At 33.5% G+C, this 24,355-nt stretch overlaps 2 protein-coding genes across 2 annotated transcripts; one reads left to right on the forward strand and one right to left on the reverse strand.

Annotated features, from left to right (window-relative positions):
- Positions 1-4,130: 4,130 nt before the first annotated feature.
- On the reverse strand, positions 4,131-18,402 carry LOC134267108 (ceramide kinase-like). The gene is made up of 12 exons (XM_062749331.1): positions 18,243-18,402; positions 15,868-16,161; positions 13,171-13,299; positions 12,773-12,836; positions 9,398-9,540; positions 8,497-8,571; positions 7,919-8,071; positions 7,362-7,467; positions 6,978-7,021; positions 6,405-6,610; positions 5,944-6,128; positions 4,131-5,478 (listed from the first exon to the last, which is right to left on the reverse strand). The coding sequence occupies exons 1-12, from the start codon at positions 18,400-18,402 to the stop codon at positions 5,343-5,345; spliced, it is 1,695 nt and encodes a 564-aa protein (XP_062605315.1). The 3' UTR covers positions 4,131-5,342.
- Positions 18,403-21,415: 3,013 nt separating this feature from the next.
- LOC134267109 (ankyrin repeat domain-containing protein 7-like) lies at positions 21,416-22,812 on the forward strand (the record flags this gene model as incomplete). The annotated part of the gene is made up of 2 exons (XM_062749332.1): positions 21,416-21,689; positions 22,698-22,812. Coding segments are annotated over exons 1-2 (336 nt in total), but the record flags the coding sequence as incomplete, so codon positions are not given.
- Between the last annotated feature and the right edge of the window lie 1,543 nt (positions 22,813-24,355).

The raw sequence follows: 24,355 nt of genomic DNA on the forward strand, positions 1-24,355 counted from the left end.
TACTTCATCCTTGGTCATTACTTTTGAATTTTTTAATGCTAGGGCTTTAATAAGTGTTGGCAAGAACTTATAGTTTGACTGTCATTCATAACATTTTAATCTGAACAATGGTTGTTGTTTGGACTTTTATATATATTTTAAAAGGTATTTCTGGTAACAAGACATTCCCTGATAATACAAGCGGTTTTGACCTCTGGGTTTGACCTACTTTTGGAAAACATTAACCTTGGCCATAAAATTTGAATGGTTGGTGGTAGGGTTTTCATACATAAATGTATTCCTTGTGATAATACCTTTCTATCAAGTTTGTATTTCTTCGTCTAAGCCCGTTCATGTAATTACTTTTGAATTTTTTAATGCTAGGGCTTTAATAAGTGTTGGCAAGAACTTATAGTTTGACTGTCATTCATAACATTTTAATCTGAACAATGGTTGTTGTTTGGACTTTTATATATATTTTAAAAGGTATTTCTGGTAACAAGACATTCCCTGATAATACAAGCGGTTTTGACCTCTGGGTTTGACCTACTTTTGGAAAACATTAACCTTGGCCATAAAATTTGAATGGTTGGTGGTAGGGTTTTCATACATAAATGTATTCCTTGTGACATACCTTTCTATCAAGTTTGTACTTCTTCTAAGCCCGTTCAAGTAATTTTCAAGTTATGGGTTGGAGGGGATTTATCATGTTTGTCCATTTTTATTTATTAAAGGTGTCCTACTGTTAAATTATTTTGATCCCATCTCTGATGTTTCGGAGGTCCGTGTTTGCTCTACTCTATTTTGTGTTGTTTAATGGACTTTCTGTTCGTTATCTCCATATCCTTCTTCATGTATATATTTTGAAAATGACGTTCTGTTTCTGTCATGTACCAGGCACTCGTAGTCCTTGTCTAGGGGAGCTGCACTCTTGTTTACTTCTTCAAGGATATACTTCTTAACTTCAGTTCAATCGGATTAGGCTTTTTCCTCTCCAATTACATAATACAGAGTCATACCAGGATCTCTTCTCCAAACTGCTTGACTGGGTTAAGTAATAGACTCTTCCCAATAACTTGCCAATGGAGCTGCAAATTTTACCTGTACTAACATTTGTTAAGATGTCCTGTACTCGACACTTATGGTCGTTGAGCAGTGAGGAACCTTTTTCATGCCAGCACCTGCGACATGGAACCTTGGTATTATGTACAGAAGCCTCATCCAAGGGACCAGTCTCCACATGGTGAGATTCCAACCCGAAACGTAAGGATTGACTCCTTACTGTGCGACTCCTGAGCAGACACTCTAACCATTGCACCATGCAGGCAATTTAATAATTTAATTAATCATAAATGAAAACAACAATTACAAAATGTGGATTCAAGTTTAGTACTAAGAAATCAACAATGATGACTGAAGCCATGAAACATAACAATTTTGGTTCACAAAAACAACATTTCTATCATAAATAAAAACAGCAAAGCAGATAGTTCAACTGAAGTGCAAAAAATATAATGTCTTTCTTTTTTTATTCCATTCTAACACATCATAAAAAGAGATAACTTTCTTCTACAATAGAAACGAATATATACATAAAAAATATGCTCCATCTATACAAGCTTTAAACATTTAGAAAAACTGCATTGTTAAAAAATCTTGATTTAGTAAAAATAAATAAATTGCATTGATTCATCTTCAAAAATATGATATTTGACATACAGTTTTACATCTGTCATGTGTATTAATTAAACTGTTTCAATGACTGAAGAATATGTTATAATTGGTAAAATATATAAAAATAAAATACATTCTGTTACCATCCCAAAATTGCAAACTGTTTCTTCAAACCTAATTCAAATTTTTGGCAAAGTTAGGTGTATCTTTTGATTATTAACATTGATTGATGACCAAAAAAAAGCTATTAATATTTCAAATAACATTTTATCCATAATTCTCTGTATATGTGTGTGTGTGGGGGTGGGGGGCTTTATTCTTTCAAGAGCAACCTGGGCATGTTGAAGTACACAGTAAAGTATGACTTCTATAATCTTTTGCAAAAAATCTTTAACTTATATAAAGATTCACTTGCAGGTTAATCAAAATATAATCTTGTGTGGTGAACTTTGGTAAGGACAGCAACAATTCAAATTACCAGGTAAAATTTTAAAGACTTTCTGTAGTGTATAATTAATTAGAGCTCCAAAAATATATGTTTATAAAAGGAGGCAGATAAATTGCAATCTTATAAATATTGATAAAATTAAAAAATATATAGATCAATATTGCTTTTTTGGTACAGCAAATGGCGATATATGGAGATAGCTAAAAGTTACAAGAACAACCTTACAGAATCATACTCATTAATTAATTTTTTATGATTTTTGAGATTACAATGAAATGTATAATAAATAAGCAATATTCAAGGCTTCTGTCTACAATTAGAATGAGCACCCATTTTCATGATACCCGTGAAATGCAGATTTTCCTTTAATATCATGAGACTACATTACAATTTTTTTTAAAAATCGAAACAAATTTGAAATGGAATTTTGTTGATTACTAAAGTAAAGATTCTTTTATAAAAAATTTTGAGTTTTGTGTATATTTTGTTCCTGCGCATCAATTCTGCATAATTTTTTACCAGCCCACTTATGATACTCCTACATGTAATTCCATAAAATAAGGCATCCCTACTACAACCCCCTGAATAGATGCTGTCTTCACTGAAGTTCACCACATCACAAATGTCCTATAAAAAATTGACATCTAGGATTTGTTCATAAACACAGCTAAAACACACTCATACTTTACTTCCATCTGTACAAACAACAATCAATTTTGATATATTGCATGAGTTTGCCTGTACATTTGATTTTAAGGTTTGCAATTTAGTCTTGTATACAAACTCTCAGAAATGCACTGTAAATTATTTATATTGTTATGAATGATTTACATTCACATGAAATAAAAGGCAATAAAGGAGCAAAACAGTTACAAATCAATGTATTTCTGTTGAAGAGAAAGCAATATTTATTATATATTTTGTTTTCAAAAAGAAGCTGTCTTTCTTATTTTAAATAGGAATTCTAAGTTTATATACATATGCCTGATAAAAGCTTACAGAATACAAGGCTACTATATTTTTCGATTGGATCTAAATGACTTCTTGGGATTTCAATATACAAGTATTTAAAAATATATAGCTATGATTACACAATTCACTGATAACTAATTGCATTGAATATAAATAGATTTGCATTGGTTTAACTTTAAAGTAGCTATTGCACCCAATTAGCAGACACTGAAATATGCTTAATATATTTCTATCAGCACAATTATTATTATTGAAAAGGTCTAAAATTTCAATACACAAGTACATGTATTTAAAAATATATAGCTATGATTACACAATTCACTGATAACTAATTGCATTGAATATAAATAGATTTGCATTGGTTTAACTTGAAAGTAGCTATTGCACCCAATTAGCAGACACTGAAATATGCTTAATATATTTCTATCAGCACAATTATTATCATTGAAAAGGTCTAAAATTTCGATACACAAGTATTTAAAAATATATGGCTACAATACACAATGAACTGATTACTAATTGCATTGAACATTGGTTGATTTGCATTGATTTAACTTTTTAAGCATTTCACTGTATTAACTTTTTAAGTATTTCACTGTACCAAAATGTCAAACACTGAAATTTTAAATATCACCTACACCAAATATTATTGTACAAGTCCAAAATTTCTCAGTTGATATTAGTGCATGTGTTGTTGAAGGTAAGCTTTTGTTTCCTCCCTTGATGCAGTGAAAATATTTCAAAGTTTGTATACATGTATAGAGATCGACATTATCACAGAAAACCTAGATGAGTCAAATTAATGTGTACAGTATTATGCTAAAATGAAAAATACTTGATTCCCATCAATATGTTGATCTATTTGAAAAAAACAAAGAAATTCTAATACTTCTTCAAAATAAACATCCATTCAATTATTTTCAAGCACAGCTAATTTTTGTACCATGATAAGAATCACTGAAGAAAAAAGAGGATCAGAATAAGATAACACAGTACTACACAAATAGCAATTTTCTGAACGTTAAAGTTATAGTGAACTGTTTTCATTGCTATGAGGTTTTTTTTGGGGGGGGGGGGAATTTAATGTACAACAGACTACGTACGCAAGCAGCAAATAGGTTTACAGTTCACTTTTAGTTTTAAATGATTCAATCAAATATTATTTTGGCTCTTTTTTTGAATGAATAAAATTGAATTACATGTAAAAACTAAGTTTCAATGAATGAAATTTCTTCCTGTTTGAAATTTGGAAAATACTGACGATTCAGCGATGCAATATGATTTATGAAATGCTCATTAATTATGCTTTGTTGACAGATGAAATTTAGAACTTTTTTTCTTCAAGGAGAGAGAAAGAGAGAGAGAGAGAGAGAATTCCCACTAAAGAGGGAAACAAAGTATTAATTTTCTAAACTAAAAAAAATTTAATTTGCAATTTGTCTACCCTTATTCCTCCAAAGAAAACAGACAGCTTAAAATATACAATATTGCACAGAATACTTACTTTAGGTTATTTTGATACTTTTCAAATTAGATGAAATTTTGATGAATAGATGAATAGTTGAAGAGATACATGAACACTATACAAATGTGTACATCACACCACATTTATTATGTGTGCTTGTGAAAAGTTGTTTGAATGGAATGTTAGGCAATCTATGACAAACACTGTTTGAAAATGCTAAACTGGACAGATACATTTTTCCTATTTTCCTCTTGTTCACTTCTTTTGATGAAGATAATTTTACACTCTCAAAAAATATATACCCTGGTCCTATGAATGGATAGTGTGTTAAAACATGTTAACTCTGACAGCAGCAAGTATCTGATAATGATGTACAGTGTACTACATTTCTGAGAAAAATACAGCATAAACATAATTATGACATTAAAAACATAAATAGTATCACAGACTGCTATTGATTCACCTCCTTCTTCGCATACTTTATGAATAATCCTATCTATGGGCATAAAATCTTGTCTTTGTAAAAGTTCATACAGACACCATTATCGTCTTTCATCTTTTTTTTCTCAAACTCCATTTCTAAATGGCAATACATGTACTCAAACAACCTTCCCACAGAAACAATTACTTGTAAAGAATGTGATTTCTTTCATCAAATAGAAAAGATCTAATGACAGCATTCACTAAATAGAAATGTGATTTCAAAGCAAAGTAACATGAATGAACCACTTGAGGTGCCTCGCTTCATATCAAGTGTGACGGTTATAATCTCTCATGTGACCTATATCTACCTGTGATGGTCACTCAGGGGTGACCTCCTATACTAGTGTATTTGTCCTCGGGGTCACACGAATCACAACACGGGGTGCAGCACTGGGACGGGTTTACTTCCAGTTCCTCGATCCCCCTGGCAAAAAGCTTGATCAGCTGACAGTGGGTCCTGAAATAAAGTATAAACTGTACATTTACCAGACACATTCTCCTTAACACAGTTGACACAGCTGAACTGCAGAACTAAGATGACTGCTAAGAATTGCTAGAAAACACACAAAACAAAAGATTCATAAAACTCATTTGAGTCGAAATTATGTATGTCAGAGTGAAATTGTGAAAAAAGGCTGGTGTTTTAAATGATAAAGTCAGTATAATCATTTGTTATTGTTTTATCGTTTCTTACTCTAAATTCTTAGTTCTTACCCTATAGCTATCTTGAAAGATTTTTAAAATGATGAATCTACACTACAAGAATATTGCCAGGGGTCCTGAGTCAGCATGTTGCCATTGGACCCAACCCACAGCATATTTCAAATGGTTTCATTCAGTGAATTGAGGGAAAACATGTATGTACTTGTTTTGGGCTTGGCTGAAAAAGAGATCAATTCTCTGTACCACTAAGTGTTTCTACCTGATCTGAAGGTTAATGGAAGTCACGACCTCCCCGTCACAGTTCCACACACTCTGAGTGGAGGCACGGCTTGCCCTGCTGGAGGTGGAGGATCTAGACTGGGTGTCACTCTCAGAGTCATTGGTCGTCGGGACAGAAAAACTCCACTCCCTCACCCGAAATATCTTAATGAATGGCAGATCAAACTGGAAAAGAAAATTTAAAGTTGTAATAATAACTCTACCATTTAAATTTAATCCATAATGAATAATCTTGCATATTATGATCATTGACCTGTATATTTGTTATTTCAAATACAAAATAAATACAAAAAGCTCACAAGGTCACAAGATTAATCAAGGTCACTTTTCTAAAATGATCCCCCTCATATGACCATTAATTTATGAATTCCACAATTTTAATTATGCATGTACCATTAATATGATCATTTATGTAAATATTATCTCATGTATATGACTTACCTGGTTGCCGTTGGTTGTGGAACACCTATACAGGTGACGTAAGAACTGGACACGAGAACACTGCTGTATCAGGAGCAGGTCGGAGGTTCCGTCCCCGAGATGGCAGTAGGGGGAGGGGCCCAGGGGACTGATCAGACACCGGCAGCTCATGGTGAAGCTGGCCACTGCTAAAAACTTACCCCTCACTGTGTGCCACCCCTCAGATCCTAAAATAAACAATTCAATTCACTTTATTGACAATTACCATGTTAGCATACAGTCATGAACAGTCATAACATAACACAATTTTACACAATTAATACTTGCATATATAAAGTGACAAATGTGAGGTAAACAAAGTACTGTAAACTTCTAAATATTCATTAACAGAAGAACATTTTAATTTTTTTTTTTTTTTTTGTAAAACACCCTGGCAACATGCATCTGCATAAGAGAGGGAGGTGGTAGATTCTACAGGGCATTGCAGATGTTTTAAACTTTATGTACATTTATCGTATCAGGCAATTATTTCGGGGGAAAAAATTACTGCTTTAAGAAATATTTCAAACTTTTTTGCCTTTTTTAATGGCTTACCTTTTTCCTCCTGTGAGTTCTTACTCATGGCACAAATATTACAACTGAAAATGAAGCATTAAAATATATATTTCATTTTGAGCAAACTATAATGGAGGTAAAGATATGTATATTTTTAATTATACATGTATACAAATTCATACAAATATCATATCCAGTTCATTTCCCTAATCAAAGAAATTACAATAATTGAAGCACTTTTGTTACCATAATTTCAGATACTTAACCAGTCTTCTGAAAACTAAAGGCATGATAGTGTGTTGCAAATATGGATTACAAATTTCACTTTTCTCTTATGTATGTCTAAATTCAAAACTGAAAGATCTTTAAATAAAATAAACAAGTTCATCTTTTTTAACAAATTAGAGAAATTAAAGTTCCTACCCCGAGTTACAGGTGATTTTGTCCCTGGGGTTAGAATCGGTCGAGGAGGCCAGTTTAAATGACACCTCCCCTTCATAAGACTTGTTACCCAAAAACTTCTTTGCACCTGTAAAGAAAAAATAACATATTTTATTGCATTTTCCAAACAAAATTTCATAGATGTTGTACAACATCCTATTACAAGCTTTCATGCTGAAAATATTGTTATTGAATTAGGAGTCTACTGCCTTTTACATTTTAAATATCAGTACATGTTGGGTGCAGTTTAAGAGAAGGTGTCATAGCACTACTGATCTTCAGCCCTTGTCTTGTATATTGATGTTAAAAGTAATTATAACAAGATTGGTAGCTGAATATGATGCTAACATGTTTCCAACCTGCTTTATATTTAGGTCTTTAATTTATTAATTTCAAGGAAATGTATACTCAAACCCCAAGAAAAAAAAGATGTGTATTCTAAAACTTTTCTTCTCAGCTATAGTCTGCATGTAAATGGACAATGCTGAGTTTTATTCTTTATTCAGTGTTGTGATTACTGCTACAGATTAAATCAATACCTGCAATTTGGTACCGCTTTGGTCCCATCCACCTGTTATTTTCACTATCTTTTAACATATCACCATAGTAACCGTACGCTAACATTGAGCTGCTGTATCGTAAAAATTGGTCCCCGTCATAGATTGAGCAGACATCTATGGCTGTGCTATCACCTACAAGTCAAATCTTCAATAATTAAAACAGCACACCCCTTTTTTTGTCTGTATCTTTTGTAAATTGTAAGATGTCAGGACTTTTGAGTACTCATACTCTACATATAGTTATATGGAAATTAAAATAAATATCACTGGGTATATTCTTTTATCAAATTTCAAACAAAGGGTAATTATTCCTAAATACTTTGAAAACTGTCTTATCTGGCACTTGTGTAATATGTCACACTGCGAATTCCGACATTAAATTTCATTCCTATTTTACTATTTTCCATGTTTTTGTACACTGTCTAATCTGAGACCTTGTCTATTTCAACATAAAATTCATCTCCCAGTGCATGTCGGATAGGACAGGTTTCACTTTAGATTGAGTTTTTATCGAGATTATACTATGAAATTAAAATATTTTGTGTCTTTTGTCTCACCTACGATAATGTGGATTGCTGAGGTCACAGGATCATTGATCCCTGTCGTGGAATAACATATGGCATCTGTAGAACCTAAAATAAAAACATACAACCTGTACTAGGTGATATACATGTCCTCTGACATAATAGGCTTCTAAAGGTTTTAACAAAAAAAAAACAAGAGATGTTTGTAAAACACTTATGCCCCCCTCCCCCAAAAATTGGAATTTTTCTAAGTCCAAAAGGGCATAGCTCTGTCAAAAATGGTGCGATCATGCCCAAAACATATCTTGACCTAGATATTCATCTGACTAATCTGTATAGTAAATTCCTTTTCAATATGTGCAACCTCTCCGAAGAAAATGAATGAAAACTGCAAATAATTGGAAGTCCAAGGGGCATAACTTTTTCAATTATGGAGCAATCATACCCAAGACAGAATTTGACCTAGATATTCATCTGACTAATCTGTATACTTAATTCCATTTCAATATGTGCAACCTCTCGAAAGAAAATGAATGTAAACTGCAAATAATTGGAATTTTTCTTAGTTCAAGGGGCATAACTCTGTCAATTATGATGCGATCGTACCCCAAACAAAACTTGACCTAGACATTCATCTGATATACCTGTATACCAAATTTCATTTCAGTATGTGCAACGGTTGTGAAGAAAATGAACGGAAACTAAATGGACTGACAGACCGACAGACAGCAGCAAAGCAATAAGCCCTCCCTTCTTCAAAGAGGGGCATAACAAAAGAAATTAAATCAAATGAACTTTAAACCTGCAAGCCTGAAGAACAGTCTTTAGTAAATACCAACAATTGTTAATTGCTATATCTAGTACAATACATGTATATCTATTCACTTTTATATCTTTCATTTGTTTGACCTTGACAGACTCTTTACAGACAGACCTGCTGGAATGATTCCAATTCGTAGATCTGGAGAGATGGGTTGTTCTGTTATGGTCTGAGTTTTCCCTGCCTCGGACATTTTCCTGTTGACCAGACCATTCAGGAGCTCTGTGAACATTCCATCCCCACCCACACACACCACCCTTCCAAACAGAAGTACATTTATAAATTCATTGCACAAAAACAATATACTGTAAACCAACTTTTATTTGTGTGCCACAAATAATCACGAGTTTCACGACCTACTTTAATTCGTGAATATTTGTTGCCGTGAACCATTTATTTTGCTTTATATTAGTAGAGAATGTTTTCTCAGACCCGAAAATTAATCATCGTGGATTGATTTCAAACTGACCAATCGCGAATAAAAGATGAGCTGAATAATAGTTGATTTACAGTATATTTTGAAATAGTAACTCAAAACTGATCATAAAAACTGTAAAATTCATATTTTTGTGGGGTCAAATTCTTGTGGTTTGAGGAAAAACTCTTGGTTTTTGGGGATTTGATTTCATGAATTAGAAAATGTTTAGTAGTTATGTAACATTTCATATTTCATGGTGGACATGAATTTGTGGGTCTCAAATATCTCGAAAACAACAAAAATTAAAACCCTATAAAACTTTGCGATTTCACAGTAATACAACTAGAAATATGTCCATAGGACATGAATGCCCCGCCGTGGATATATTAGTAAAACAACATGAAAATTTGTATAAAATTTGATCAGTTTGGTTCAGGTAGGGCTTATAGTTACTAGGGAATAAAAATTTTCAGATCCAGCATCCGAAGCAAGTCTGGTAGTGTCCATCCCTAGCTGCATTATCCATGCAAGTTTGGTTCAGGTAGGGCTTATAGTTACTTGGGAATGAAAATATAGGTCAGATCCAGCATCCGAAGCAAGTCTGGTAGTGTCCATCCCTAGATGCATCATCCATGCAAGTTTGGTTCAGGTAGGGCTTATAGTTACTTGGGAATGAAAATATAGGTCAGATCCAGCAGCCGAATCAAGTCTGGTAGTGTCCATCCCTAGATGCATCATCCATGCAAGTTTGGTTCAGGTAGGGCTTATAGTTACTTGGGAATGAAAATATAGGTCAGATCCAGCATCCAAAGCAAGTCAGGTAGTGTCCATCCCTAGATGCATCATCCAAGCAAGTTGAGTTCAGGTAGGACTTATAGTTACTTTGGACTGAAAATATAGGTCAGATCCAGCATCCGAAGCAAGTCTGGTAGTGTCCATCCCAAGATGCATCATCCATGCAAGTTGGGTTCAGGTAGGGCTTATAGTTACTTGGGAATGAAAATATAGGTCAGATCCAGCATCCGAAGCAAGTCTGGTAGTGTCCATCCCTAGATGCATCATCCATGCAAGTTTGGTTCAGGTAGGGCTTATAGTTACTTGGGAATGAAAATATAGGTCAGATCCAGCATTCGAAGCAAGTCTGGTAGTGTTCATCCATAGATGCATCATCCATGCAAGTTTGGTTCAGGCAGGGCTTATAGTTACTTGGGAATGAAAATATAGGTCAGATCCAGCATCCGAAGCAAGTCTGGTAGTGTCCATCCTTAGATGCATCATCCATGCAAATTTGGTTCAGGTAGGACTTATAGTTATTATTGTTTTACAAACAGCGTGACAGTTTGCTTTATAGGGCGTGCTAAATTTTTGTGTGCTGATAATCGTTTTACTCATCGATTGGATGTTTGATTTCAATGGAATCAAAAATACTTTGCATATGAAACAGAGAACCCAACAATACCACTGACAATACTGACCAATCGTATTGAATCACATGTTTACTAGCATGCAGTAAACAACAGTTACACGTGGACGGACAAAGCAAGTTTTACAACCTACAATGATGATATTGATAGCTGCATAGTACAACAGCAGCAGAGTAGCCTTACTAATTCTATTCTTTGAATTTTCTTATACGTATATAAAACCATCCGGTAAAATCATAACAAAAATATTACATGCTTTATTGAGGACAAAGAACGGGCTTTGACTGACCACGTGTTGCTGGTGAGTACAAATGCCGCACTGGTGAACAATCATTCAATGTGATTGGCCAGTATTCTCAGGATATTGTAGTATTCTGAGTTTCATATGCAAATTAGTATTGATTCCATTGAAATAAAGCATCCAATGACTGAGTAAAATGAAAATCAGGTCACAAAATTTTAGCACGCCCCATCTAGCTAACTGTCATGCTGTTTGTAAAACAATAATACTTGGGAATGAAAAAATAGGTCAGATCCAGCATCCGAAGCAAGTCAGGTAGTGTCCATCCCTAGATGCATCATCCATGCAAGTTGGGTTCAGGTAGGACTTATAGTTACTTTGGACTGAAAATATAGGTCAGATCCAGCATCGGAAGCAAGTCTGGTAGTGTCCATCCTTAGATGCATCATCCATGCACGTTTGGTCCAAGTTGGGCTTATAGTTCCTTAGGAATGGACCTGCTCCAAAAACTTTAACCTGGTCACTCATCTGGAAAATGTAGGTCAGATCCAGCATCCGAAGCAAGTCTGGTAATGTTCATCCTTAGATGCATCCTCCGTGCAAGTTTGTATCCACATGTGAAGTTTGATAACACCATCTTGAATGGTATGTTTAAAACTGAGCTAAACACTAATTTAAGAAAAGTGAGGTCAAGGTCAAAGGAAAGGTCAAGGTAAAATAATGTTGATGCAGTTGCATAGCTCTCATCAGTATCTATCAGCATATGAAGTTTGATGAAAATATCTTGGATAGTTTCTTTGAAACTTAGCTTTGAACAGAGCTAAACGCAAAGTGTGACGGAAGGACGGAAGAACGGAAGACGGACATGACAAACACTATATGCCCCGGCAATATTCATGGCGGGGCATAAAAATTAGATGATATTAGTACATTTATCAAAAATTAGTACTAACATAACAAAGAAGTCATTTATTTAGCATTAAAACTCTTTGTGACATACATACGCAGTCAGGTATCCAAAAAGATTAATTTAAGAAATGTATATGGCCTCCAGCATCCGGGCTAGTAACTGCAATTTTTGTTTAAAACTTCAGTACCTTAATTTTTTCCCCTTTTTCTGAGGAGAGGCTTACCTTGGTCTCTTAAATCTTTTTTTTTAAATTAAGGAACAAAAAGAACAGTTTACTAGGTAGCATGGTTAACTTATGAGACATGTTTCTCCTTCCTATAAACGTATGTTTTAGCTTCAATTTGAAACACAACTCTCGAACTGGAAGTATATATCATTCTGAAATTCATCTGTTCTTATATGTTAGTCTATATGGCTTGCTTCGCTAGCAATGTTTCTCACTGCGCTCGCTATAAGCAAGGAATACATTACAAACTGCTGAACTGGAACTACTCACCCATCCACTGACTGTAAATTGTACTTCTCCAAAACCTCTCTTGCATGCCCTGCATGTGTGGTAGCTGAAACAAGATAAATCTGATCAGAGAGTGTTAGGTACTGGCATATCATGACTAATATACATGTACTCCTACAACTTGAGTATAACTAGTTCTAAATTCTAATCATATTTCAAGGATTCTGAATTACAGTTACAAGATACATTAAAATATCAAAACAGGAAATCCGGTATCCAATTTATTCTACAGTTTACCCAACTCTGCATGAACATGCATAATGCTTTTGTATGCAGGTATATCTTATACTTGTATAATGCATGTAATACGATATTCATGTACATCTCAACTTGAAGCCAACGCTTTTTAATATTCAATATTTCTGTGCTTTTATACGTACTGATGACATGGGTTTTGATTTTGGCCAGATCCAGAAGAGGGGCCACCGATTCCTCGTAGACCCGCGGGGCTCGCCTCTTCCCCCCAAATGGATTAATAAACACCAGTAAGCTCCTTGGTCTTTTTAGTACTGAAAAATTACAACACAATAATTAACATAAAATACATTATCGTATAAGTGTAAATTTTAGCAAGACTCAATCTTAGAAATTTTTCCTTAAAAATTGGTATTTTATTTTTAGCAAGACGTAATTTTAGCGATTTTAAAAAGCTCACTATAGAAGCCATTACAAATTAAGCGCAATTGATTTTTAGCGATATTCAATTCTAACGATCTTGGCACCATTGCTAATAATGCCCAAATTAAATCCTTGCTAAAAATTCTGCATATATGGTATATCTCCTAGAAGTATTTATATCATTTCTACAGACAAGCAATGTAATACATGTAAAATTCAAGTAATATTAATACTATAGATATAAGCTGTACTACTGTAGAAGCAAAAATATTCTTTGGAGATTAAATTTCAGTTATTTTGTTGTTAACAATTATCAACAAAAATAAATCCCATATAAAATTTTTATATGACTACATTTTGCAATGGTTTAATTTCTAAACAACAAAATAAATCCCATATAAAATTTTTATATGACTACATTTTGCATTGGTTTAATTTCTAAACAACAAAATAATCTATATAAAATTTTTATAGACTACGTTTTGACAAATACATGACAAATCAACAAAATTTTATGCTCAAGAAAATTGATGTTTCTATAGTATGCTCCAGAACAAGTTGAATAAATATGGATAAATGTGGATTACACATTTTTGTCTCTATTAAAATACATGTATAGGCAATAATTATAGCATCTAAATCTTATATCATGTCTTCATGACCATTATAATCATTGATTATAGCTAACATGCATAAGTCTTAATGGGTGAGGTGACTATTATATCATGTCATTGCTTATCATCTAATTACATAAAGTGTTATGGGCTGTTATGAAGACCAGATACAAGGCCGACTGTTTCACTGGTAATACATGTACATGTAAAACATGCCTCTTATTTTTTTTAACATAAGTTAGTATAATCTCTTCCTTGATTGATTGATACTGTACTCTGTCAGCATGATCTGGAATCAGGGATGAGTTCACAAAATCTACATAGATATCCATCTTTTCGCCCCTACTATTAAAAATATGTTTATTTTATTCTTATAACAGCCTATGGAAAAAATCCAGCATTCATTAAAAAAGTCGCATTAACTCAATAGACTTATAGATAGAAGTTAATAGTTATTCTCCAACAAGAATTCTCTCAGGGAAAATTTATAGACAATCTACAAAAATACATTTATATTTTTATCTGCAGATCAATTTTAACACGTGCCATAAGGGACCGGATAGCTGCAATAATGTAGCCCTCTCCGATTTTTTTTTTTTTTTTTTTTTTTGGGAGAGGGCTACAACTCCTTAGGATCTCTATAATGGTGCAGATGCGGCAGTGGATCACTCCCGCACGGATTTCGGCTCAAATTATCTATAAACGGCTATTTTATTATCATCTCTTACCTGGAATCCAAATATGTAATTATGCAAAACATAAATCGATCCAAAAATATTCACAACGATCCATATATCGGTTATTTTTCGTGTGTGTCAACAGCTTAACTTGAATTTATCCGCCATGTTTACTGACCTTGATGGATTGTATTTTGGGACAGCCAATGAGAATTTAGGTTCTATAGGAGCGGATCTACTAGGAATTCCCTTATTTTAAGCATACGTATCGCTGTTTGCGCAAAAATAACACTTGAAATGGTTTTATTTATCGATGTTTTTGTAATATATTATAGCACAATCGTTTATAAACATCGACATTTGCTTTATTTGGTTGTTCCAAATTTCAAGCGAAAGTCTCAATACGTCACGCGTGAACTGTCATGGCTGCTGAATATTGCAGCTGGGAAAGACACAGATTTATTTTACATGGTTTTCGAGTTTAACAGGCTATTTTGTTGACAGTGAATAAAAATTCCGTCTTATAAGAAGTAAGTTTAATGTAAAAATAATTTATTTTGCCTCCAATCACCCGTATCAAAAAAATATATTTGCACCATTACGGAGGTGCGATGGAATTGTAGCCCTCTCCAGAAAATATCAGATAAAAAAAAATCGGAGAGGGCTACATTATTGCAGCTAGGGACCGGATAGAACTGTGTAGGAATATCTGACATATTTAATATTATCTTCATTTCCTTCTGTAGACACTAACATGGCTGCAATTTATAATAAGATTATCTGTACAGTCTACTACCCAAAACTCCCTTGCTGGTTCACTCAATCAATTATTCATTTGAGCAATTATTTTCCGATTATCATGCAATAAACTTAAAAACATTTTATTCCAATGATTCCATGTATGGCCTATCTTTCTTAGAAAGAAAATTATGCTAGCCTTTAACACGAATTGTGATGATTCTAAATGTAATTTACCTAATTTTGTTTTTAATTAAGAGGAATTTAACAATTTGTTACAAATTAAACAACTGTAAAGAAATGACAATTCTCTATAGCTATACTTGCTCTTGAGCATTATAACTCTTGTCATGAGCATTATGACTCTGCGATAAACAATCTATGAAGACAATGCTCTAAACATGTTAAATCTAAGAAGACTATGCCTTACCTGGATTTGAAAGTGCTTCCTCAATCTTGTCAACCCATGTCCTGCATATGTTTTCCCCTTGGCAGAAAAATGTCACCTTCTTCTTTTTCCATTTGTGGTTGGGGCATCGCTTGACAAAATGGACAGAGAAAGAGACAGGATGAATAGCCTGGAGCTCTATATAAATGGGGGAGTCCTTCAGGGGGGTGGAGGAGCTCTTCTTGGTCGACTTCGGAGTTGTTACTTTGTTCAAACTGCGTTCTAGATTGACGGCAATCACTTCTTTTAATGGCACATGTTTACATCCCGAGTGGCCTGTTGCAATGAAAATAATTCCTTAAGTACATTCAACATGTTTAATCAACCTCTTCACTGTGAGATATAATCCAGTACCATAAATACTCTTTTGCAGGGCAAATTGATAACATTTGGCAAAGTTTTAGTTGATGAATAATTTTAAAACACTGTATATTAAACAATTTGTTATGTTCTGTTATTGTTCTGTTATACTATGTTTCACCACATTATACCTATATTTTATTTCCTCTGTAAAAAGGCAGTTCCACAGTTATTAAAGAATTAAGATATAAGTTTTTTTAATTAATAGCTACTCGTAAGTAAACATTCTCTAAGTTTCACTGAGTTCCCGATGTAGTAAGAAAAGAGAAATGCATAAAATAGAATTAATGTTATGGCTTGACTGGGAATCAAATCCGGGATCCCTTGTCAGGTGCTCTATCACTGAACTAACGACGCTGATATCTACCATTCATATTGCTTGTACTGCTACATTTCTCCTTCCATAAACAGATCAGTAAGTGAATCTTCATCCTCCAAGACAAAAGTTCACGGGCCCTTTCAGATATTTCTCACGTGAACAAGCTCTCCCCCCCCACACACACACACATACACTGGTCATCAAATTTATTAGGAAAGGAGAAATGCATAAAGAAAATACGAAATACAAATTACAAGACATTTTAATTACCCATCAAGCCATGATAAGGGGCCTCGAAATGCATTTCAACATATTAAAATGCACAATTTAAACATATTTTACACAAAAAATTTATGTCAATATATGGCTGGACTGGGAATTGAACCTGGGACCCCTTGCATTAGTCAGGACAGGTGCTGAGTCTTCCACTAAGCTACACTCAGATATCCACAGTCTATATATCCCAAACTGCTATACAGACAGCAATTAAGGTTTGACTGTGTGTATGATCAGACTATATACTCAGTTTACCTTCTTTATTTAAACAGAATTCCCATTTATTATATTTAATTACCTAAAAAAATATACTTTGATACTGATTCATAACAGATATACTCCTTACATAGATACAAAATTAATGATTTTTGATGGGTGCATGCGTCGATTTACCCAAAAGGAACCCAAAAGGACTCAAAATGAATATATTATTATATACTGAACATTAATAATTTATATTAAATTATGAATATTATATTATAAGTTAACATAAAAGTTGGCAAAAACATAAATTTTTATCGTTGCAACTTTTCTTTGAGAAATAACATATATCTTATATAGCACATAAAACGCAGGTCAGATATGTTTTTTTTTTAATTCATTTTAGCTGAAAATAACAATGTATTATTATATTTCTCCTATCTCCTATTTTACCATATATTACTACATGATAATTATTTAATATAGAAATAAGTTTTATTTTATGACATGTTCTAGGCATTTGGTATCTGGGATGGTCAGGGTGGGGGGATGGGGGTTGGAGGGGGACCCCCACCCCTTCCCATACACCCCCCAATCTAAGTTTTATTTTAAATCAAATATGGAAGTGCATGTTCATAAAATATTAATTTATTCTCTTTATTTCAAGTCCTTTTGTGTTGTTTTTAATTTACATTTGGGTCCTTTTGGGTTCTTTTGGATTCTTTTGGGTAAATCGACGCACCGTTTCTACTGCTGCTTCTACTGGTAGGTGGCCTCTGTCAATTAGCTGACTATTATGCCACCAGGTGTGCGCATGTTTAAAAAAAATTAAAAATGTAACAGTCTATTTACAAGTGAGTTTAAAATAAGAATTATTTGGCTGGTGACTTATAGACGAAGGTGAGCCTTGAAACAGTCAAGTCTTGAGCCATCACGGTAGAGGTGGTTAGGGCATTCCACCACAACTTTTCGAATGAAAGATATAGTGTACATTCTAAAATATAAATTTGATCCATCTCCAGTGTATTTTACTTTCAACATAGTACAGTAGTTTCAATTTTTTTTTTACATCTATCATGGTCATTTTTTGTCTTTGTTTCTTCTACGCATAAGCAAACTTTTCACTCCTTTGCAGCTTTGTTTACTGTTTGTTGACATTTGATTTGCAAATTACCAAATCTGTTGACCCAAATAATCTTACCGATAAATGGCTGCGATGACGGACTGTCCGCTTTCCGGGACGGCTTTCCTGGAGAGGCTACGTCCCATGTAAGATGCCTCCGTGTGAGCTGAACCTGGTGTGGCTTTTTGTTGATATCTAAAGACGACTGAAAGACAATGTCGTCTCCACACTCAGCCATTGTCCATTGGGAAATGCTTGAGAAAATCGAAGGCCGATCCCGACTTAAAATGTTCGTTTTCATTTCATAGTCTTTTACTAACTTTTTGGGCCTAGTCGTAGAGTAATTATTTTCAAAACAATAAACGCAAAACTTTCACGTTATACGTGTAACTTTCGGGTTAGGCCTTCGCGTTATTTCGCGAAATAATAGCATGTAAGAATGTTTCTCAGAGACCTTGATCTTGACTGACAGATAAGACTGAACATGAATTCAACGCAGACGGGAACCTTTATGAATTTATTTTTAAAATCTCATTACCTCAGAAGATGTACCGTAGAAATGATGCGAGAATAAGTTATATTAGTTTTCCGAATTTTTCATTTTATTTCAAAACACTTCCATTTAAAATAAATTTTACTATCTGAGTACTTGTTTTTCATTTGTTGAATTCAGGAAATTCTTTATATTGATTATTTTGTTATTTAAGGAAAATTTACACTTTACGCTTTTCTCAAGCTATTGTACGTTCACGACAGTCCATGCAGTTTTATTTTGAAACATTAAGGGTATCCTCAAAAACGGAAATATTAATGTTTTTTTGCTCCAGGGCTCAATTAATTGAATGGTAGCTAAATTGCAAATCTAAAACACACACACACTCTCTCCCCTCTCTCTCTCTCTCTCTCTCTCTCTCTCTCTCTCTCTCTCTCTGATTAAAATCAGATTGAATTATAACATGTAGACGCATGTCATTAATTAGAAATAATATTAATAGAGTAATTTTTCCTTTAGAATCAGAAATGTTTATATTAAACTGCATAAGATTAAAGATTTTTTTCCACTTCAGTTTTCGAGTTTTAGAGTAAGATGTTGGCTAGAGTAAAAGTTGTTAAATAAGTTTTAACAATCACGATTCGATATCGATATGATATCGGTAGTAGGGTTAACTTATAATCAGGGAGTAAATATGCAGAAGCGTTGCATAAAGAAACACAGAAGTTAGATTGTCTTGGGGTACGTTAAAAATAAAGGTTAACTGGTTTTGTATTAGGATGAAGGTTGGTAAAGAAATATGTTTTTGACAATCATAATTCGATATCGATACGATACGATATCGATGGCAGGTACAATTGTCGTAAAAGTAATTTAACAGAAACACACATACAAAATACAGAGACATAATTTACCAAGGGCTGAGCAAACATGATTCGATATCGATGAGATCTCGTCGATATATATCGACGATATCGACACTACAGTTTAATAAAAGATACTTTTCAAATAACACATGTTAAAGACACAATATTAAGGATAGATATTAACCATGGATAATTCTTTGAACAATCATGATTCAGGCGATATCGTCACGATAACGTGGATATTAACAGTAAGAAAAACTTTCATTTGCATGTGTAATTTAACATGATTTCATATTCAATATGTATGTCAATCTCAAATATTGTTGTAAGCAGCTTTATACGTATACCGTGTTATGTAAAGTTCTATCTAATAAGGATCCTTCATCTTTATCATAAATCGGATTAGCATAAAAATTTGAAACTTGTTTCCGAATCCTTTTTGATTTTTGTACTTCTTGCCTGTATTGTTTGCTTGTCATGTTCAAATAAAATATGGTTAAACTAAGGAAAACTTCTTAAAACATGAATTAAGTATTGTAATAAACACACAAGTATAAAGAAATATTATAGTAAACTACATTTAAAAAAGTAATGTGTCGATATCGTAACTACATCGTCTCTTGGACATAACTCCGGTTTTCAAATAACCTAACTTATCAACTATTTATAATAACTTGATTTGAATTATTACTTAAATTTCTTTTTGGGGATTGTTTATCCTCCCTTTCATGTAGCCCCCCCCCCCCGCACACACACTTTTATTTGCTTCCAATGCCTTTGAGTCAATTTATTCACCATTTTAATAACACATTTATTGGAAATTCTTTTATCTCATACGTGTGGATGATATACACCGTTGGACAAACCTATGCTTTATCAACGGGTAGATGCTTTATAAATAGCACTTCCGGTTTTGACACTGTAAAAATTCTTGCGTTTAAGAGCAATAATGTCGTTAAAAGCATGAAAAAGACTTTAATTTATATGTCAAAGAAGTTTCTTATTTGATCAAGGTACCTGCAGTGTATTGGCTACTTGAAGACGGATGTTAACCCCCCCCCCCCCCCCTCGCGCCTTTAAATCGTTTTCGGAGAAAGTAAAGCCTAGCAGTTAAGTTGTTGTTATAAGATTCCTTTAACATCTTCCACAATGCTTTCTTTAGCTTATATTATACTAAGCTTGCCTACCTAGTTATGTAGGTGTAACTTACCATGGATCAACAATGAATCTGGACTTGCCTAGAACGTTTTGTACTGCCATCGAACAGAGTTAATTTTCATGATCCCTTGGTCCTTGCAACTTTCAGTCAGAAGTTCGCTTGATGTAAAGCTCCAGCAATTGTCACATAATGTTTTCAAAGACGCAGATAGCAAAATTTCTAAATTTTGAACACGATCTACTTTCTTACATGTCATCAATTTGAATTTGCAATCTTCATGTAGTTTTGCAGGGGAAGTCTTTAAGTTTTGTTAAAACGATAGTCGTATGAGATAAATAATTGTGTGATTTGATATAAAAAAAAAAGTAATGTGTCGATATCGTAACTACATCGTCTCTTGGACATAACTCCGGTTTTCAAATAACCTAACTTATCAACTATTTATAATAACTTGATTTGAATTATTACTTAAATTTCTTTTTGGGGATTGTTTATCCTCCCTTTCATGTAGCCCCCCCCCCCCCACGCACACACACTTTTATTTGCTTCCAATGCCTTTGAGTCAATTCATTCACCATTTTAATAACAAATTTATTGGAAAGTCTTTTATTCAGGGATTCGTTCGTTTTTTCTATTTCAGAAAGCGCGCCAAAATATGTAATCGACATTCGAAACTTCTCTGACTTTTCTAAAGAGACTTCCGATGTCATTTGTTTACAGTCATGGCCGATGTTCAAACCAGCAACAGCCTCTTATGAATTTGAAAACTAGTATCTATCGTCGAAAATGAAGAAATTTATTAAAACAATAAAGAAGAAGACCCAGAGACAGGGTAGTTACGACCCACAGGCAGCTGGCTCTGAAGAGGCTACGGGAGGGACAGAGACTGGTTATGTTGTTCGCGAAAAAGATCTCCCGAAACTTCACAAAGCAGCATGGACTGGAGATTTGTCCAAAGTAGTGCAACTTGTGAAAAAGGATACAAGCTCTCTAGACAAAGAAAACAGGTATTTACGGTCATATTATTTTATTTGAGAAAAAAAACAAGCGGCATGCTTATCCGCAATAGTGGACGTAGGTAATTTAAAATACAGGTGTACATTTGCCCAGTACAACAAGATATGACTTGTATTTCATTGCATTCCGCTGTCATCTTTTGAGATAACGGTATGCTTGAGGAATTTGGATTGTTTTTCTGTAGTACTTTGTAAACATTTCAAAGACATATATAAGTTTGTTGATACCAACAGAACATAATGATCAACATGATCAATGTATTTAAATTTACGGGATCTGCATGTTTAAAGAAGTCAATACTAAAATCTTTCGGGGCAGTTAAAAGTATTAAGAATGTCATTTCAATGAGTTTAAATACCTAGCCTTAAATTGTAAAGACATTCAAAATTAGGCGACACATTGACATACTTGTACTTTATGTATATTATAATTGTTACTCAGTGGATTGCACACAAAAAATTACATTAAAGAAATATTATTAATATTATTAGGCATTTTGCTCATACTGCACATGTACATAAATTTGCATATTTACAATTTAGCGCAATCGCTGGGTATTGGCACATTCCTGAATAAGTGCTACACACTAAAGTGCCATATATTGTTTTTATAAATGATTTCTTGGTGGTATTCATGAATTAAGACACAGTTGTCTGTGCCATATAACGTTATAGCCACCAATTTGAAAATATAAAACCTGCATTTTTAAGCGCATGGATGACAATGCAGTATTATCAGTGATTATTTAAAATAACAATTGCTTCAGTTTGCAACAACCATGCACAGACAGTGAAAATATTTAAATTTCCTGATTGTTAATTAAAGTATTTAAGAGATTTAACCATATTAAGAAATCAGGATTTGGTAACATATGAATGTACTTTATACATTGTACATGCTATATAAAAATATATAAATTAATATAGTTATTAAACATGTTCTGGAAACTAATTTCTGATTTAAAGCTATTCATTAAAATATTTTGTATATTATAACAGGACTGCTTTGCATCTTGCTTGTGCAAGAGGCCATGCTGATATAGTAAAAGTTCTTCTAGAGTGGCATGCCAAGAGCAACATTGGGGACAGTGAATCTAAAACTCCCCTTCTTAAGGTAAGCTGGGGTTTCTCACCTTTTGCAAGATTCTCCAAAAAAAAAAAATAAATAAATAAAAGAAAAATCAATAAAACGTCAATGCATATCCGAAACAAACAAAAAAATGCAATATCATTGTGTCAAATGTTGCACCAGATTTTATCGTGTTTATCCATGAGTATTAAACAAGAGATTTAGATGCATATAAAGTTTGTCAGGTGGAATAAATAAAGCCACATCTGTCAGGTCATATTTTGTCATTAATAATAAATGACTGTTGAGGCACGTGTTGGAGGTGAATGGAAAAGAAGAGCTTCCTTTAGAAATGTCAAATAAGGAAAATCAATAAAAGACACAAATCAATATTTAATTTACCACTGTCGGAAAATGTAAAAGGATGAAAATGACAAGATTGCATGGTCACTTATAATAAGCATGATAAGGGAATAGATTGAATTTATTACTTTTGGCCGAATTGGCCCTGCAGCATTTCCTCGTCTTCTGTCCTGTAATCATGGTTATACATGTATGCATATTAGAAAAAGTATTTTTGATCTTGATGAACATGAGAATCAGATGAACATGCACAATTTACCATGTTTACCAAGGACTAGTTACTGGAAGTAAGATTATATTGCCAATAAAAGAATGGCACTATAAGCACGATAAGCATGATAAGATTGTTAAAGCTTACATGGCTTTTGAATTAACACATTGAACAAAATAAGTAATCATGGTAATGGATTCATATTAAATAAAGGAGTGTAATAAGTTGGTTATCATGTTAAATAGACTTTCTCATCAGAAAAGTTCAATTTCATTGGCCATTTTGAGAGAGAAATGTCATAACTGTTCATATGTACAAGAGGAGTGTTTAAATTCCTCGTCCCGGTGTTGATTCTGGGGGATCTCCTTATAGAGTGTACTGTGATTGATTTAACATAAGACGCCACTCAATTCAATGTCATTTAAATGGTGTTCAATTTCACCTTTAAGATCTAATAAATCACCTTTAAAATGCCACTACTGTGATAATGAGATAAGTTTGTATCGAAAACTCTGCTAAAATTTGCCTATAATATTAATAAGAATACTTTATGATTAATACCTTTCGTTTGATAAATGTGTATGCATAGTGTGTGAATATACTTTACTTTCACAGTGTCATAATTATGATATACATGTATTTCAAATTGAAACTAGTGCTAATTGTAACGGGAACCGTTGCAGATGTTCCCCAAACGCTCCCCAACTCCCTTTTGGTGCCATATTCCCTGTAAGCTTCATTAAATAAGACAAACTCTGTGCATTTTTGACTTTAACAACGTTTTCCCAAAAGGATACCAATTATATTCAAATTTTTGCATTGCACCCCAGCGCATGTGAATGCATGTGAGTTATGACCATATCATCTTGTCTACACCATATATATTTTTTAATATACTATATATTAAAGCATTCCGTCCAAAAGTAATAAACATCACTCATTCAAGTGTATTTTTAATTATACTCGTTCTAAATGCATGCACGTGCGTGCACGTGCAAGCTAACCATACCTTCT

Source organism: Saccostrea cucullata, unplaced genomic scaffold, assembly GCF_032062105.1.
Source record: "Saccostrea cucullata isolate Sc308-1 unplaced genomic scaffold, CSIRO_AGI_Scuc_v1 ctg10174, whole genome shotgun sequence".
Classification (NCBI taxonomy): Eukaryota; Metazoa; Mollusca; class Bivalvia; order Ostreida; family Ostreidae; genus Saccostrea; species Saccostrea cuccullata.

What these genes read in the sequence shown, in the direction of transcription:
- LOC134267108 (XM_062749331.1), bottom strand. Translation starts at nt 18,402, where the DNA reads ATGGCTGAGTGTGGAGACGACATTGTCTTTCAGTCGTCTTTAGATATC. An exon ending in AATTGGAATCATTCCAGCAG is followed by an intron (nt 8,572 to 9,397) that starts GTCTGTCTGTAA and finishes TTTTTATTTTAG; the next exon opens with GTTCTACAGATGCCATATGT. An exon ending in GAACTCACAGGAGGAAAAAG is followed by an intron (nt 6,611 to 6,977) that starts GTAAGCCATTAA and finishes TGTTTATTTTAG; the next exon opens with GATCTGAGGGGTGGCACACA.